We start from the raw sequence: 15,041 nt of genomic DNA, 5'->3' as shown, positions 1-15,041 counted from the left end.
GTTCAGGGAAGGGCTGTTCTAGCAGGGGCTGGGGAGAGTTCCTTCCAAGGAGAGGTCAATGAAGTCAAGGAACAATGCCCTCATCATTGGGAGCCATAAATGAGAACTATGTTTCGTGAAGCCATCATCAAATTTTTAATAACAAAATCTGCCAGGTGTACTCTGTCATCATTATGTGTAATGATGAATATCACCTACTTTAAAGATGATCAGTGTTAGCCGGGCGTGGTGGTGCACACTTGTCATCCCAGCATTCGGGAGGCTGAGACAGGAGGATCGCGATTCGCGGACAGCCTCAGCTACTTAGTGAGGCCCTCTGCAACTCAGTGAGACCCTGTTTCAAAATAAAGAATAAAAAATAGGGCTGGGAGTGTCTCTCAGAGGTAGAATGCCCCTAGGTTCTATCCCGAGTACTTAAAAAATATAATCAATTTTGAAAGAATCCAAAGGGCACCTGAATTTCAAAATAAATCTTAGGTTCTCTATATTTGTGTGTGTGTGTGTGTGTGTGTGTGTGTGTGTGTGTGTGTGTCTGTCTGTCTGTCTTGGGTTTGGAATTTTAATTGGGCTCCAGTTATTCTCTTGCTACCAAGATTCCTTCTGTTACCACCTCCCAACAGACAGCCTGAGAATGATGATATTTTGCCTCTAAGAAAGTAATTTCCAAAGCATTCTTACTCTGAAAATCAGGTGACCTACTACCAAAGTCTAGCTACTGAAATGGACAAACCTGAAATAATTCTCAAGACTGGAATCTCCGTGGCTCCCATACCAAGTGGAGAGTGTGCATGGAAATCCTTTCCTGTTGTGACTGGCGATCTTCCACTAACTTGTGACATCTTATTACAATCACTAACATGTACTGAGAGGAGCAGTCAGCTTGGTGCGGTGATTCCACAGGCTGTCTTATTTGATTATTATTTAACAAAATAATACTGTTGGATGGCTACTATCATTGTCAACACTTGGCAGATTAAAAAAGGACAAGGATTGCAAGGTTAATTAGCTTGCTCAATATTACATAACCAGTGAGTTACAGGCCTGGAACTCAAAACCAGGCGCTGGAGCAGGAGCCTGCAGAAGCCTTTGGGTTTACTCCCTATGAGATCCTGCCTCCTTTAACCATCACACGCCCCATCATCGGCAAGCTTTGTTCTAGCCCCATGTTCACTTCCCTTTAAAAAGACTGTACTTATTGTTGGCTGTAAGGGGCGTCCTCATAATATTCTTATTAAGAGAAGTTCATCAAGCACTGTGGTCATATATATTCCCATCACCCTGAACCATATTACTGTGAGACTACAGTACAAAGTATATAAAATAAAAACTATGTAAGAAAGAGTAGATATTGAAACATCTTTTCTTGGAAAATTAGACAATATGTATCAAAAATGATATATGTATGTATGTATATATGTATATAGTTTATATATGTTACTATATATGTAGTATTTAGCCAAGATATTTCACTTCTAGGAATTTGTTCTAAGGAAAATTTTGAACAATACAAATTTATTTTTGAGGATGTATATGGAACACATTGGTAAATACAAAATAAAAAATTCTGCCAGATGCCGTGGTGGTACACACCTGTAATGCCAGTACATCGAAGCCTGACACAGGAGGATTGCAGGTTCAAGGCCAGTCTCAGCATCTTAGCAAAACCCTCAGCAACTTAGTGACACTCTGTCTCAAAAATAAAGAGTGCAGGGGATGTAGCTCAGAAGTACAGTGCTCCTGAGTTCAATCCCTAGCAACAAATACATACACACACGCATGCATATATACATATATACATGCATACATTTTGAATCTCTAGCAATAAATTATGGCTTACAAATTATGGAATTGGAGAAAATGCAAACCATTAAAACAGTGATTAAATGTTTTTTATATGAAACATTATTTATGGTTAAACATGTATTGACATGAAAGCCTGCTAACAACATACTGGTATCAAAAAAGGGATCTCCAATGTGTGTGTGTGTGTGTGTGTGTGTGTGTGTGTGTGTGTGGCGTGTGTTTAAAATACATGGATATTTAACTCTTAAGATTTTAAGAGGTTGTCTCTGAGTGATGGGGTAAAGTTGGGGGATTTTTAAAATTGTTTTCTTGCTTTTTACAGCTCATCCACACTTTTCTACATGTTTCTCAGTAAACATATTTGATTGATTAGAAAATGAAGGAGAAAGTTGTATCATTAAAACACAAGAAATCAATGTCTATCCTTACTAAAACCACCCACAGTAGTTATGTTACATTTCCCTTGCAAGGGACCAAAAGTCCCAAATGAACCCCTTCAGTAAGAGAGAATTCTGTTCTCTCTTATGTAAAGTTGAAAGTGGTCATTTGGGGGTGGTATGGTGGTCTGTGTTGCTATGGCATCAGACTCCTGCTTTCTGCTCTAACCCATGCAACCTCCATTCCCAAATTTACCTTGTGAACTGAAAAAGCTGTTGTATCTCTGACCCTCACATCTATATTCCAGAGAGCAGGAAAGAGAAATGTAGGCAGAAAGAGAAGGTTCCTGCTCATATTCTATAGGCAGATAAATTTTTCCATGTTTAAGATGATATTTTTAAAATGGACAGGAATTAATCTTTTTTTTTTTCTGGAGGCTTAGTGGCCCCATAAAAGTTCTCTCACTTTGAAAGATGGGGAGGACAGATAAGAGGGGGAAATGGCAGCGCCTCCCATGCTTCCCCTAAGCTTTTGAGTCTCTTGAGAACTTGCAGCTTCTGCTACTCAGCCCAACTTCTGTCTCAAAGATCTATGACTGCTGTATTAACCAATCTAAACACTGTTTTATAATCAAGGGACCAAAGAGAAATTGAACGTGTTTGCATTTCCTTTACTTTATTTCCGACAAAGGAGTCACCTTGAGAGAACTCTTTTCCTGGCAATTAAATTGATTCATTTGATTTTGGTCTGCTGTAAAAAATAATTTAACAGAGAAAATTAGTCTGTGACCCATCAAAGCAAATATAAACCCTGGGGATGCTTTGTGTGGTAATAATGTAAGATGCACGGTATCAGCAAAGGGTCCCTAACCAGTGACTGACAGGACTGGTTTTGTGTTTTGTCCTTAAAAGGAGAATCCCTGAATTCTGATGGAGACTTTAAAGGGCACTGTAGCAGGTTCACACTCCTACCCATGTCTGCCTTCTCAGAATGAGCCTGCTTGTGAAGGGAGTACTTGATTCTACCAGCAAGAAGAAAATCTTTTAGGATTCATTCTGAAGGGGACATTGAGTCTTATAGTTAGATGGATGAAATATGCAATTCGCCATGGCAGCATTGGTCAAAGAATCTTCGTGCAGATATGCACCTCGATTTTGTAATTTGAAAAAAACGACATTGTTGTCATCTGAAAAAATCTCAGCCTCGTGTATTAGATAGAGAACAAGTTAACTTTCTGTAAACAAGCTGCCATTTCTACGGAGAGGAGTTTGAAATTAAGATTACAAATCCTATGTGTCATCTTACTCAGACATCAGCAATTACCCTTTCAATACAGGGTCAGATTAACTTAGGGACAGAAAGAGAGATAGCAAAGGAAATGTTTGTGTATACAAAACAATGACCTCAGGTGTTGTTACTGGTGTTACTTCTTACAAAAAGAAAAATGATTAATTTTACCTTAACCCAATACTTCACCCCACACCCATCTCCCCACACACTTCTAAGAAACTGGCAAGAAAGTATGTTAAATAGAAAATACTTAGCCTGGCGTGGTGGTGCATGCTTGTAATCCCAGCATTTGAGAGGCTGACACTGGAGGATCGCGGTTTGTGGACAGCCTCAGCTACTTAGTGAGGCCCTCTGCAACTTAGTGAGACCCTGTTTCAAAATAAAGAATAAAAAGTAAGGCAGGGGATATAGCTTGGAGGTCGAATGCCCCTGGGTTCCATCCCTAGACCCGAAAAAAAAAAAAAAAAAAACTTGCAAGTGGGAAGTATCTTTTAGCTGGGTATAATATTGATAGATGAGTAGTTTTTAAGTTAGTGGAATATGCAGTGCAGTAATCATTCAGACATCCAAATTGGTGAATTTTAGATTTTAGTAGCCCTATAATATCCTCAATCTTATCACTCACATCTTATAAGCCAAAATGAACAACTTGTTCCCTTTATAAATATGTATATGAAATTTCTGTTGAGAAGATTAGTTATGGCCTAGTTAAAATAACGGCACACAGTGCCTTAAACAATATGAAACATCCTACCATTAAAATAGCACAAATCTCACCTGAACATGGTGGTGCACACTTGTAATCCCAGTACTTGGGAGACTGAGGCAGGAGAATTGCAGGTCCATGGCCAGTCTCAGCTACTTAGGCCCTCTACAACTTAGTGAGACCCTGTTTCAAAATAAGGAATGAAAATAGGGCTGGGGGTATAGCTCAGAGGTAGAATTCCCCTGGATCCAATCATCAGTATTGCAAAAATAAAAATAAATAAACAAATAAGACACCAATCTCTGCCCCTATACCACATGCAGGCTTTTTATAATTTTTACCACGAGACTAGTTTTTTTCTTTGCTGGTTTTTGCTTGTTTGATTATTTTATAGTTTCATTGGAGCATTATAGTCTTGCATCATAAGGCAACTAATAGTGCTAGCAAGCCACATGCACACAACACTTGCTGGGCTTTCCTCCGGCTTTAATTATCTCTGTGAAAAATACCCACTCAACAAAGATAAAAATCCCCCACCTATAGTAAAGACACTGGGCACAATTCTCTAGCATTCCGATTTACATTTTCTCCCAGATCTAATAAGTAATATTATAGTGGGGATAAAAATACACTAAAGCTTTTCCCTTATGGAAAAGACCCTTTGCGCATGTGCAGAGTCCGTGTAAGGTAGAAATTGCCTGACACAGGACAAATGTTGAGCAAATGCAAATTATTTTCATTGCTCTTGTTATTATTATTGTCCACTTACGTGTTCAGTGTTCAGACAAACATACTTGAAATGACTCACATGCCATTCTCAATCCATAAGGAGACAGACTTTTGATAGCTTAGAACGTATAGAAAGCTGGAGACAGAGTTGTTGATGTTCCATATTTAATGTCTCTGACTCATCTCCCTCTTTGTCTTGAAGATGTTTCATGAAGATGCTGCTGGTGGCTGGCAGCTGGTAGCTGTGGACGTCAACAAGCCCCAGGGACGCGCCCCAGCCTGCCTCCAGGTGCAGTACCATGTCATTCTTAAAATTACCCATCAGAGGGCTTTGGCTTTTATTTTCTGCAAGAAAAATCTGAAGCCCCTCAAGCTCTAAGTTATGCTCAGATTTATGGTCCAGCCATCAGGGACAGTATTTTACTTAACCCTGTATTCTGAGGGCCTGGAAGGTGATATACAACTTCTACAACTACCTCTACTACTATTTCTACTGGTAGTAATAACCATAATAATGATTATAGTGATAGCTGCTCTCCTAGGAAGTACTTTCACTTACATTACTCGTTAAGCCATCGTGTAATATTTACTGATCACCAACTATGTTCTCAGTACTAAGATCATCTTGAACAAGCCAAGCAAGCCCCTGCCCTCACAGAGCTTACAGTATTCTTGAGGGTGGGAAAAAAAAGACAAGTGTTGAAGTAGCACTGAAAAGAGCAATGGAAACTTTGCAAAAAGAAATTTAAGACAATATGGGGAAGTAGGATTTGGAGTCGTCTCTCTTTGTCTGAGAGGTCAGGGAAAGATATTTTGAGGTAGTGGTGTTTGAATAAATACCAAGTAAATGAAGGAGGAGTAAGGAAGGTTTGCTACAACCCTGTGATGTAGAGATGCCATTTGTAGTCACTTACAGATGAAGAAGTAGATATTCAGAGGACACAGGAGAATCTTTTGAAGTTACACCTCAGTCAAATGGAGACATCAAGACTAGGCACTGGGTCTTCTGGTTCTTGGTCTTGTGTTTCATCTGAAGGAAAAAAGTGTGCGAGGCATCCTAAGATTGTGATGGACACAAGCTCTAAGGGCTTCTCTGGGAATTAAATCAGAGTCAGAGGGGACCCAGACCCCACTGCTTTGAAGTTTGTTTAATGCTTGTTGATGGATGTGTGGAGTTTGCCCCTGGAGTTAGGGGGCAAAGCCAGCCTTCTCATCACAAAGGTTTGGGAATGGAAAGGAACTGATGTCCTGTGAGCACGGCACAGAAAGGAGCCAGTAATGAACCCTGGTGTCAGGGGACAGAGGTTGGGCTTATGTGTACAGATGTGGCATCTGAGAGACCCAGATATTAGGCACGTGCTGTGACGACGGTGGTGTGGATAGTAAGTTTCATGAATGTGAGTCATAGGGCTAGAAACCCCAGAAGAAATCAGATGACCTAATATGAAAGAACTCCCTTCAATTCAGCTTGAGGTATACATGCTAAATCAAACCTTCCAGAAGGAGCCGATATCATGAAAGGGGCTGGGTGAGCAGGAAGATGAACAGGGGGCCATTCCTCTGTAGAGAGTCGAGACTATGAATAGAGAGATTCCACATCTGAGAAAAAAGTTAGTAATAATTAAATGAAAAGAAGTAAACAACACAAGAAAAACCAGGTCCTCTAAAATAACAGGACACCTGGACATGGTGGTGTACACTTGTAATCCCAGTACTTGGGAGGCTGACACACAGGAGGATCACAGGTTCGTGGCCAGCCTCAGTTACTCAGTGAGGCCCTCTACAATGTATTGAGACCCTGTTTCAAATTAAAGATTTAAAAAAATAGGGCTGAGGGTGTAGCTCAGGGGTACAATGCCCCTGGGTTCAATTCCCGGTACCACAAAAATAAAATAACAAGACAAGTATGGTGGTGCATGCTTGTAATCCTGGTACTTGGGAGACTGAGATAAGAGGAGTTCAAGGCCAGCCTCAGCAACATAGCGAGACCCTGTTTCAAAATAAAAATAAATAAAAAAGGGCTAGGGATATAGCTCAGAGGTAGAATGTCCCTGTGTCCAACCCCCGATACATGAATGGATGAATGGATGAATGGATGAATGGAATACTAGCAGAACAACTTTCATTGGAAGCACTCATACTCATTGTCACAAACAGTGTTTGGGCCATGGTGCCTCAGGCCCAAAGACAAATTAGTACCACATGTAACTTCTTTGTACTTTTAAAACAAGAAAAACACGACTGTGCTCTCGTTATTAAAAGTTAATTATAGAAAAATACACAGGAAGTGTTCCCCTTCCATCCTATCATCTGCGCTTCCCACCCTGGAGGTCAGCGTTGGCTGGGGCTCCCGGGACTCCTCCTGGGTGTTTCCTCGTTATGCTTTCTGTTGCTTCTCGGAGGATGCATGGCTGCCTCCAGGGGCCTGGCATTTTCACAGGGTTCCCTTCTCCCACACACTTCTCTCCCACTCATCTTTTGGAACTCTGCTCAGACACTTATTCTTGTGAAGAAGTCTAACTTGTCCTCAAAAAATAGATCGGGACCCAAGGGACGCGCCTCCATTTCATCCTATTCTTTTCTTCTGTGTTTATTATAATTTTAATAAGATAAAGTACCAAATCTGCCATCACGATCACTCTTATAACCAGGGCAGATGCCCCCCTCCTTTGATTAAATGAACAAATGACTCAGCAAAGGAGGGCTGTAGTCTGTCTGAATTCTCACGAGCTCTTGACTTCTTGGAATTTTTTTTTTTTTTGACTTCTCACAATAAGTTGTGCTCTTTGTCTTCCTGGTCTTGTTTCTGGAGACAAAAAATTGAATTGTGACGGCGGTAACCATAGCGATGGAAATAATTTATTTCCATGTAAATGTCACAGGGGTCTAAAACAAGCAGGGCATTTGGAGTTTGTTTCTAGAAAGTACCTTGCATAGAACATGTGGCTTTGAATAACTTGGGATGGTTGTGGTGGGATGTCACTTCTGAAACAGGGTGGCAAGGCTGGGTGTGATGGCACACACTTGTAATCCCAGCATTAGGGAAGCAGAGACCTGAGGATCGCGGTTTGCAGACAGCCTTAGCTACTTAGCGAGGTCCTTCAAAACTCAGTAAGACCCTGTTTCCAAATTAAAAAGACAAAATAATAGGGCTGGGGGTGTAGCTCAAAGGTGGAATGTCCCTGGGTCCCATCCCCGGTACAGCAAAAATTAAATAAATAAATAAATAAATAAATAAATAAATAAAACAGGGTGGCAGAGCTCTGACAAGACATAGCTCTGGCCATTGTTTTCTTCTTCAGCATGGACCTAAATAAGTCTGTGCTTATTTGGGTGTTAGGAAATAGGGCATCAAAAGGAACCCAACCAATTCCATCTTCATGAAAAAGTATAGTTTATCAGAATGAAACATGTAAACACCTGTAATTAAAGTGAGTTTGTAATTCTGTAGTTGTTGAAATAAACTAGACAAAGGAAGAATCAGTAATATCTGAGAGAACTGGGCGTGGTGGCGCGCGTTGTAATCCCAGTACTTGGGAGGCTGAGACGAGGGGATCAGGGCTCAGGGACAGCCTCAGCTACTTAATAAGGCCCTCTGCAACTTAATGAGACCTCATTTCAAAATAAAGAATCAAAGATAGGGCTGGGGTGTAGTTTGGAGATAGAATGCCGCTGAGTCCATCCCCAGTTCTGCAAAATACTACTAATAGTAATAACAACTGAGAGATGGCGCAGAGCCCCTTTTTGACTCCCAGAAAGTGTTGCTTTTCCACCGAGGGCTGTGTGCATCTCTGTCCCCATCACTGTGAACTAACATTCTGATTTGAGATTATAATGCACCAAAAATGTTAAGAAAAAAAAACTTAAAGAAATTGTTGCTTTTGCCCTTAAAGTGGTTTTTAAACAAAAGCCCAGTGTTTCATAAACAGAGTAGTTTATGTGAAAATCCGCACTTCCTCCTCCTTTTGCAAAGCAGAACGTTCTGGTGACGTAGGGCTCTCTTGTTGGTCTTTAGCTGGGTGGCGGTGGCCACACCAGGGCATTGTGTCTTCATTTTGCTCAGTATCCCAACTCTCTATATTTTCTCCACAGACTAGAACTGAGAACTTTATTTACCCTGGGAGCCATACATTTATCCTTCACAGAGTAGAAAAATATTTCTCTTTGTCCATGACTCTATGGTGGAAAAATCAACAAATTCATAAATACGTAAGTGTATGAGAACATATACAAACACCCGAGTGGATGCTATTTTAGAGAGCACCCCATGCTTGCCGAGCACAGTGAGTAATGAACCTCCTTCTTTGTAGAGGCGAAGGCTGTCCCTGTGTGTTTCATACATCATTCTGGGCTGGCTTTTCTCATTTATATTACCTGCTGAATTCTAGCAGGCGTCTGTTTGGGTGACCCCTGAAATAAGTTACAGCAAGGTGGTTTTAGATCACAGAGATGGGATAAGAAGTGAGGCATACCTTTCAAAAATTAATTTCAGAAAAGCCTTCCCACACGTTTTATGTTTTTAAAACTTAAAAAACATCAATCCGTAACAGCATACGTGGAGACTGGCCTAAACCTCCTAAGAAAATGAAGGGCATTTAAAAAAAAATCATCTCTCTCCCCTTTCGGTCCAAAATGCTCTGGATTCACTAACGGTCTTCGTTGGTATCATCTTCTATATTTCAGTCTTTGTAGTTCTCTGTGTCCTTGTCGAGTTTAGTGGTTTGAACATCTCTCTTCTCCACCAACTCTAAGTAACTAGGTAATTTAATATAATAGGATTAAGTGGTTTGACTTTATATTCCCTGCCCCTGTTAAATTAAATGCATGGCAGAATTGACATTTCTGTGATAGTAAGTGTTCCATGTGTAATAATTTTCTATCTCTGTCTTTTTATAGAAAGAAATTAATAAATATATTTGAATTTGATATATTCCAGTGAGCAGTTATTAGGATCAAATAATAGCAAAAGGATTTTGTGTTTGTTTGGTTTCCTGTACTCCTGCGTCTACTCATACATATTTTACCTATACCAAATGTTCCAACTGTTGTGCTATTTCTGCTCCCTCTGTAAACATATTGGCTATGGAAATATTGGAACAAATTAGAGCAATTAGGGCACATAGTGGTCTTCTATGTCTTCTACAGAATAATAAGCACTGTCAAGCCTCCGGAGAGGAAAAAATGAGCACCTCCAGTCTGCAATTTGAAACTATACAAATCCAGACTGTGTTCCCAGACATAAATTATAATTATAATCATAGACAAAATTGTAATTATAATGGGACTCATATACAAGAGTGCCAAGAAAAAATTCAATTTGGTGCCCTTAGCGTAGTCTTTTCTGTTTTTATAATAGATTAAAATATATGTGCTCATAAATTTAATTGCAATTCAGAGGAGGATGAGCAGAAAAGTATTATTGGCCTGAAAAGGTGTGAGCCCTCTAATCCCACTTGTGGAAAACTTTATTCAACTTAATATTAATTATATTCATTTTGCTAAGACATTTTTCACATTTGTCCAAATTTTTAATGAAATGTATACCATGTTTAATAATGCTAGTTTTAATAAAGTACTTGGTCATGGCAAATATATGCAATTCTTAATAAATCCATTCCTAATTAAGAGTAAATAAGTGAGAGCTAAGGATATAGCTTAGAGACAGAGCACTTGCCTGGCATGTGTGGGGCTCTTAATTCAATCCACAATACTGAAAATCAACAACAAAACTAAATATCATGTAGCCCCTGAAATACCCCTGCCCCTCCTATGTGGAATGTCCTCTTCTACACCTGCTTCCCGTGTGCTGCTGATCTGCTCGCTCAGGCTCTTCCTTGCTGCCTTTGTTCATACTATAATGAAATGATGGCTCAGAGCAAGGAAGAAATACTTGGGGCCCTGGATAAACCAGGCGCCATGTCTGACTTCGCTTCCTTTTGGGGCACACATGTCTTAACCTGGCTTCTTTTTGCCTCCCATCTCTACTTTTCTGTCTGTAGACATCTGTAAATGACATCTTTCTTTTCATTTTATGAGGACATACCCAGTAAAGCATATATATATATATATATATATATATATATATATATATATATATTGAACATATACCAGTGAGCATTACATATACGTGTGTGTATACACATTTTTATTAGGTCAATGTAATCATACATCCTAATGAGATTCAAAGTTATGCAAATATACATGCACCATCTCTTGGTGCAGCATCTTCTGTGAGGGGGATAAACTATGCTCTTGTAGCCTCTTAGATAAGCTGAGGATGGACATACGAAGCTGTGCTGTTTACTAGTGGTATGACCTTGGATATGTTTATGCGAAGTTAAGACACTGATGCCTCCTTCCTAGGTTTGAGAGAATTAAGTAGAGATTTGTGTTTTAGTTCAGGATTGTTTAGTTGCGTTGAACAGAGCACATGCTCCAAACCATCAAATGTTGAGAGTGTGATCCCGCTACCCGGGTGATGAGCTAGCTGTCTGTGCCTTCCCTGTCCCCCATTTGGGCCACATGATTTCCCATCCTTGCTCCTGTCTGTCTCTATCCTCTTGCCCTTATTCTTTTGTATTCAAACATGGCATTTTGTACACAACATGGCTTATTGTGACTATACATCTGGTGACTTCCCAGTCAAGGGCTCTGAAAGACTCACCAGAAGACTTCTAAAGGTGAGGGCAGACTGAGATGAAAGGCAATTTCAGAAGGACCCTCAAAATGAGAGATACTTGTCCAAAGAAGCAGGTCTCAAGACTTGAAGAGAAGCTGCAGGTCCACTTTAGCAAAGCACAGTTGTCAGTAGGTATCCAAGAGCGATTGGTTCAGGACCACGTACACCCATGAATCCCCACATCCTAGATCCTCGAGTTCCTCCAATACAATAGTGCGATATTTATATCTGATCTATATACATCCTTCTTTATACTTAAAATGATCTCTAGGTAATTTATAATGCCTAATACAATGTAAATTCTATGTAAATTGTTATCATATGATTGTTTAGAGAATAATGACAAGGAAAACAGTCTATAGATAGTAAGTACAGATGCAGGCTTTTCACCAATATTTTCCATCTGTATTTGTTTGAATCCATATATACAGAATCCATGTATACAAATGGCTGGCCAAATTAAGACTTCCTGCTGCATAAACCCAAAGCAATATGAAACCTTCCTTACTAGTCCCAAATTTACACCTTGCCCCCATCTTTATCTGATGGAATGACTACTTAGCCACCCTTCTGAGCCTCCGGGAGCAGCTGGAGAAGAGACAAAACTTCTTTACATAAGATAGTTTCTTTAGGGAAACAACCACATCATTTTCATGTGCCTAAAAATGAACAATTTGTAAATTGGTGCTGTTTATCAGAGTATAATGCCATTTTCTTGCATTTCAAAAATATATTAAAATATCAGCTATATTGTAAAATAATTTAGATTATTCTTCACACTGATGTGATAAAACATCTACGTATCTACTATGAGAAATAACAATAGCAGACATTTATTGACCACTCACAATGCATCAGCCACACAGTGTTTTATGGGTGTAAGGATAGTTAATGTTCCCAAAGCACCATAAATGTGGGTGCTGGTGTGATTTTAGTTTTACAGATGGGAAGGTGGAAAAACAGAGAGCAAAATAATTTGATGAGAGTCATATAGTTAGTTAGCTACTAGGAATTTCATCCCAGCAGTCTACCTTATGATTTTAACCACTTCATTTCCATCACTGTACTTTATCCTACTATCAAAATAGAATGACCATCTGTTTGTCCATCTATTCATTCTTCACTGGAATATTTTATTGCTTTTCTATTACTAACATTCTTAGGTCCTATTTCTCCTCGTCTCCATGTGAACAGATGTGACAATTGTTCTGGCACACATGGCTGGAGGAGCCAGTGCTGAGTCAAAGGGTACAAGCTCTTTGAACTTTATGAAATATTGCCAAATGGCGCACCAGGATGGGGTCACTTTTTGTATCAACTCGCATTTCTTCACTGTTTCTCGTCTTTTTCTTCACTTGTTATCAATTTCTTTTTTTTTTTTTTTTTGCAGGTCTGGGGCTGGAACCCAGAGGCATTTGACCTCCTAGCTACAACCCCTGCCCAATTTTTTATTCTTTATTTTGAAAGAGGGTCTCACTGACTTGCGAGGGCCTCACTCAGTAGCTGAGGCTGTCTGCGAACCATGATCCTCCCGTTTCAGCCTCCCAAATTCTGGGATTACAAGCATGCGCCACCATGGCCGGCTTCAAATTTTTATACTTGATGGCTGACATGAAATGGTATCTCATAATGTTAATCCTCATCTCTCTGATTTTATAGGCTACTTACGAATTGCTAGAGCTTCATCAGCAATGTATAGATGCCTAGTTATACCACTTTCCTACTTGTCTGCTTATTATTTTAAATGATTTCTAGAAATTCTGTACTATTGAAGGGCATACTGATTCTATCATTAGAAGAAATTAAAATGTTGGCTATAAAGACAAATTCACAATTTTAACACTAGATGCATGGATATATATTTTGCACCTTTTTATAGCTGGGGTTTGGAGTATGTCTCAGAGAGCTCCTATGTTGAAAGCATGATCCCTATACCACAAGGTTCAGAGGTCAAGCCTAGCTAGAGGAGGTTAGTTGGTTATCTGTGGCCACGGTCTTGGGGAGTGTATGTGTCCCCAGCCCCTCCTTTTGTGCTTTCTGTTTTGGCCACCTTGACTGAGAATGACTTTTCTCCTCCAATACCCTGCCACTGTGGTTCTTGTCTTGAAGCTGGCCAACCATGGACTAGACTTCTAACACCATGAACAAAAGTAAACACTTCCTCCTCTAAGTTATTTTGGTCATGGTGATAGAAAATGCTAACTAAAACAGACCTCTATCATCTGTAGGCAATAGGACAATTATTTCATGTTGGCATTACTGAGCCGACTAGGGAGTTTCTTGAATGTGTGCTTAAGTGTGTGTCTTGGGAAAGTGAAAAGTTATAATTGACTCCTAGCAGCACAGCGACCAAAGATGCGGCTATTTAAAGGCCGTTTTTGCATAAGCAACATTTTGTGAAGGGATCACTATGAATGCAGGATAAATGGCACCCACTTAACTGGGAGCCTCCTTCCTCCGCTGCCATGGTGACAAGCGATTTTCTCCCTGCCTCTCAGGTAGGGGTTTTCATGTCTTGACAATTGACAGATGTGGCTGCATGCTCCGAGCCATCTTCCAACACATACCCAGTGATCTTTTATCATAAAGAAAGTCTCTGACAAGAAAATGAAAGTATACCTGAGACCCGGCGTGCTCCTGTTCAATATCTCTCTGGTTTCAATCCATTGTGCGTCTATTTCTGTAAAGAACAGAGGTAATAGGCTCTTACCATAAGTAGGTCAAATTGTAGCAAAATTATTACAGTAATGTTTTAATGCTTTTGGAGGAAATTTCCATTGAGGCTTGTGACTGGGAGGAGGTAGGCTGCGTGACTCATGTATTTTGAGTGGTAAAGTGATAGCTGAGGGACATCTTAAAGTGTCTGTCTTCTTAATGAACCCTCCCACCAACTGGCAGATCATTTCAAGAATGGATGGAGCCTGTGAGAATCTAGATTCCTTCCAAAAGCTAACCTCTTCTGTACACCCGGGCCGGTGTGAGAAGTGCGGCCAGCTGAGACAGCGAGGCTGAGTGGCTCTTTGGACACTCTCCTTCATCTCTCTGAGGCTTAGTTGCCTTCCTTGAAAAACAGGGATAATAGTATCCTCTGGGCTTTGCAAATATTCAGGTTGATGCCCATAAAACACCCAGTAAGATGGTGGCTAGTAGTGGCTCACTCTGTGAGTAGAAGCAGCTGTTATCACCAGGAGCACACTCTCGCAGGCCTGTGTGCCCTGGGGGCTTCAGCTCATGTCCAGAGGCTGGTTCTCACTCATGCCCACAGTCCAGTGACTCACAGCCTCCAGTTCGAGGCCTGCCTTCTTCTCTGGATCTTAGATCTCTATTTCTTTTTCCCAAATATATTTATTTCAATCGAGAGATAAAATTGGGTGTGTTTACCATGGATGCATGTTTGCCTTGTACCACATGTTCTTTGTGGAATGGTCGTATTTGGCTAATTAGCATAGAGCTCAC

At 40.2% G+C, this 15,041-nt stretch overlaps 1 protein-coding gene across 1 annotated transcript in view; it reads left to right on the top strand.

Moving 5' to 3' along the window:
* NALCN (sodium leak channel, non-selective) overlaps positions 1-15,041 on the top strand; it is a gene marked incomplete at both ends in the record, with an annotated part of 325,849 nt that overhangs the window by 100,733 nt on the left and 210,075 nt on the right. The window contains 1 exon segment of the mRNA XM_080690305.1: positions 5,109-5,195. Within this exon segment, the coding sequence (XP_080546431.1) occupies positions 5,109-5,195 (87 nt within the window).

The sequence above is a fragment of the Muscardinus avellanarius genome (assembly GCF_963383645.1).
Source record: "Muscardinus avellanarius genome assembly, chromosome: 2".
Taxonomy (NCBI): Eukaryota; Metazoa; Chordata; class Mammalia; order Rodentia; family Gliridae; genus Muscardinus; species Muscardinus avellanarius.
Note: the sequence above shows the minus strand (reverse complement) of the source record. Positions and strands in the feature narration are given on the sequence as shown.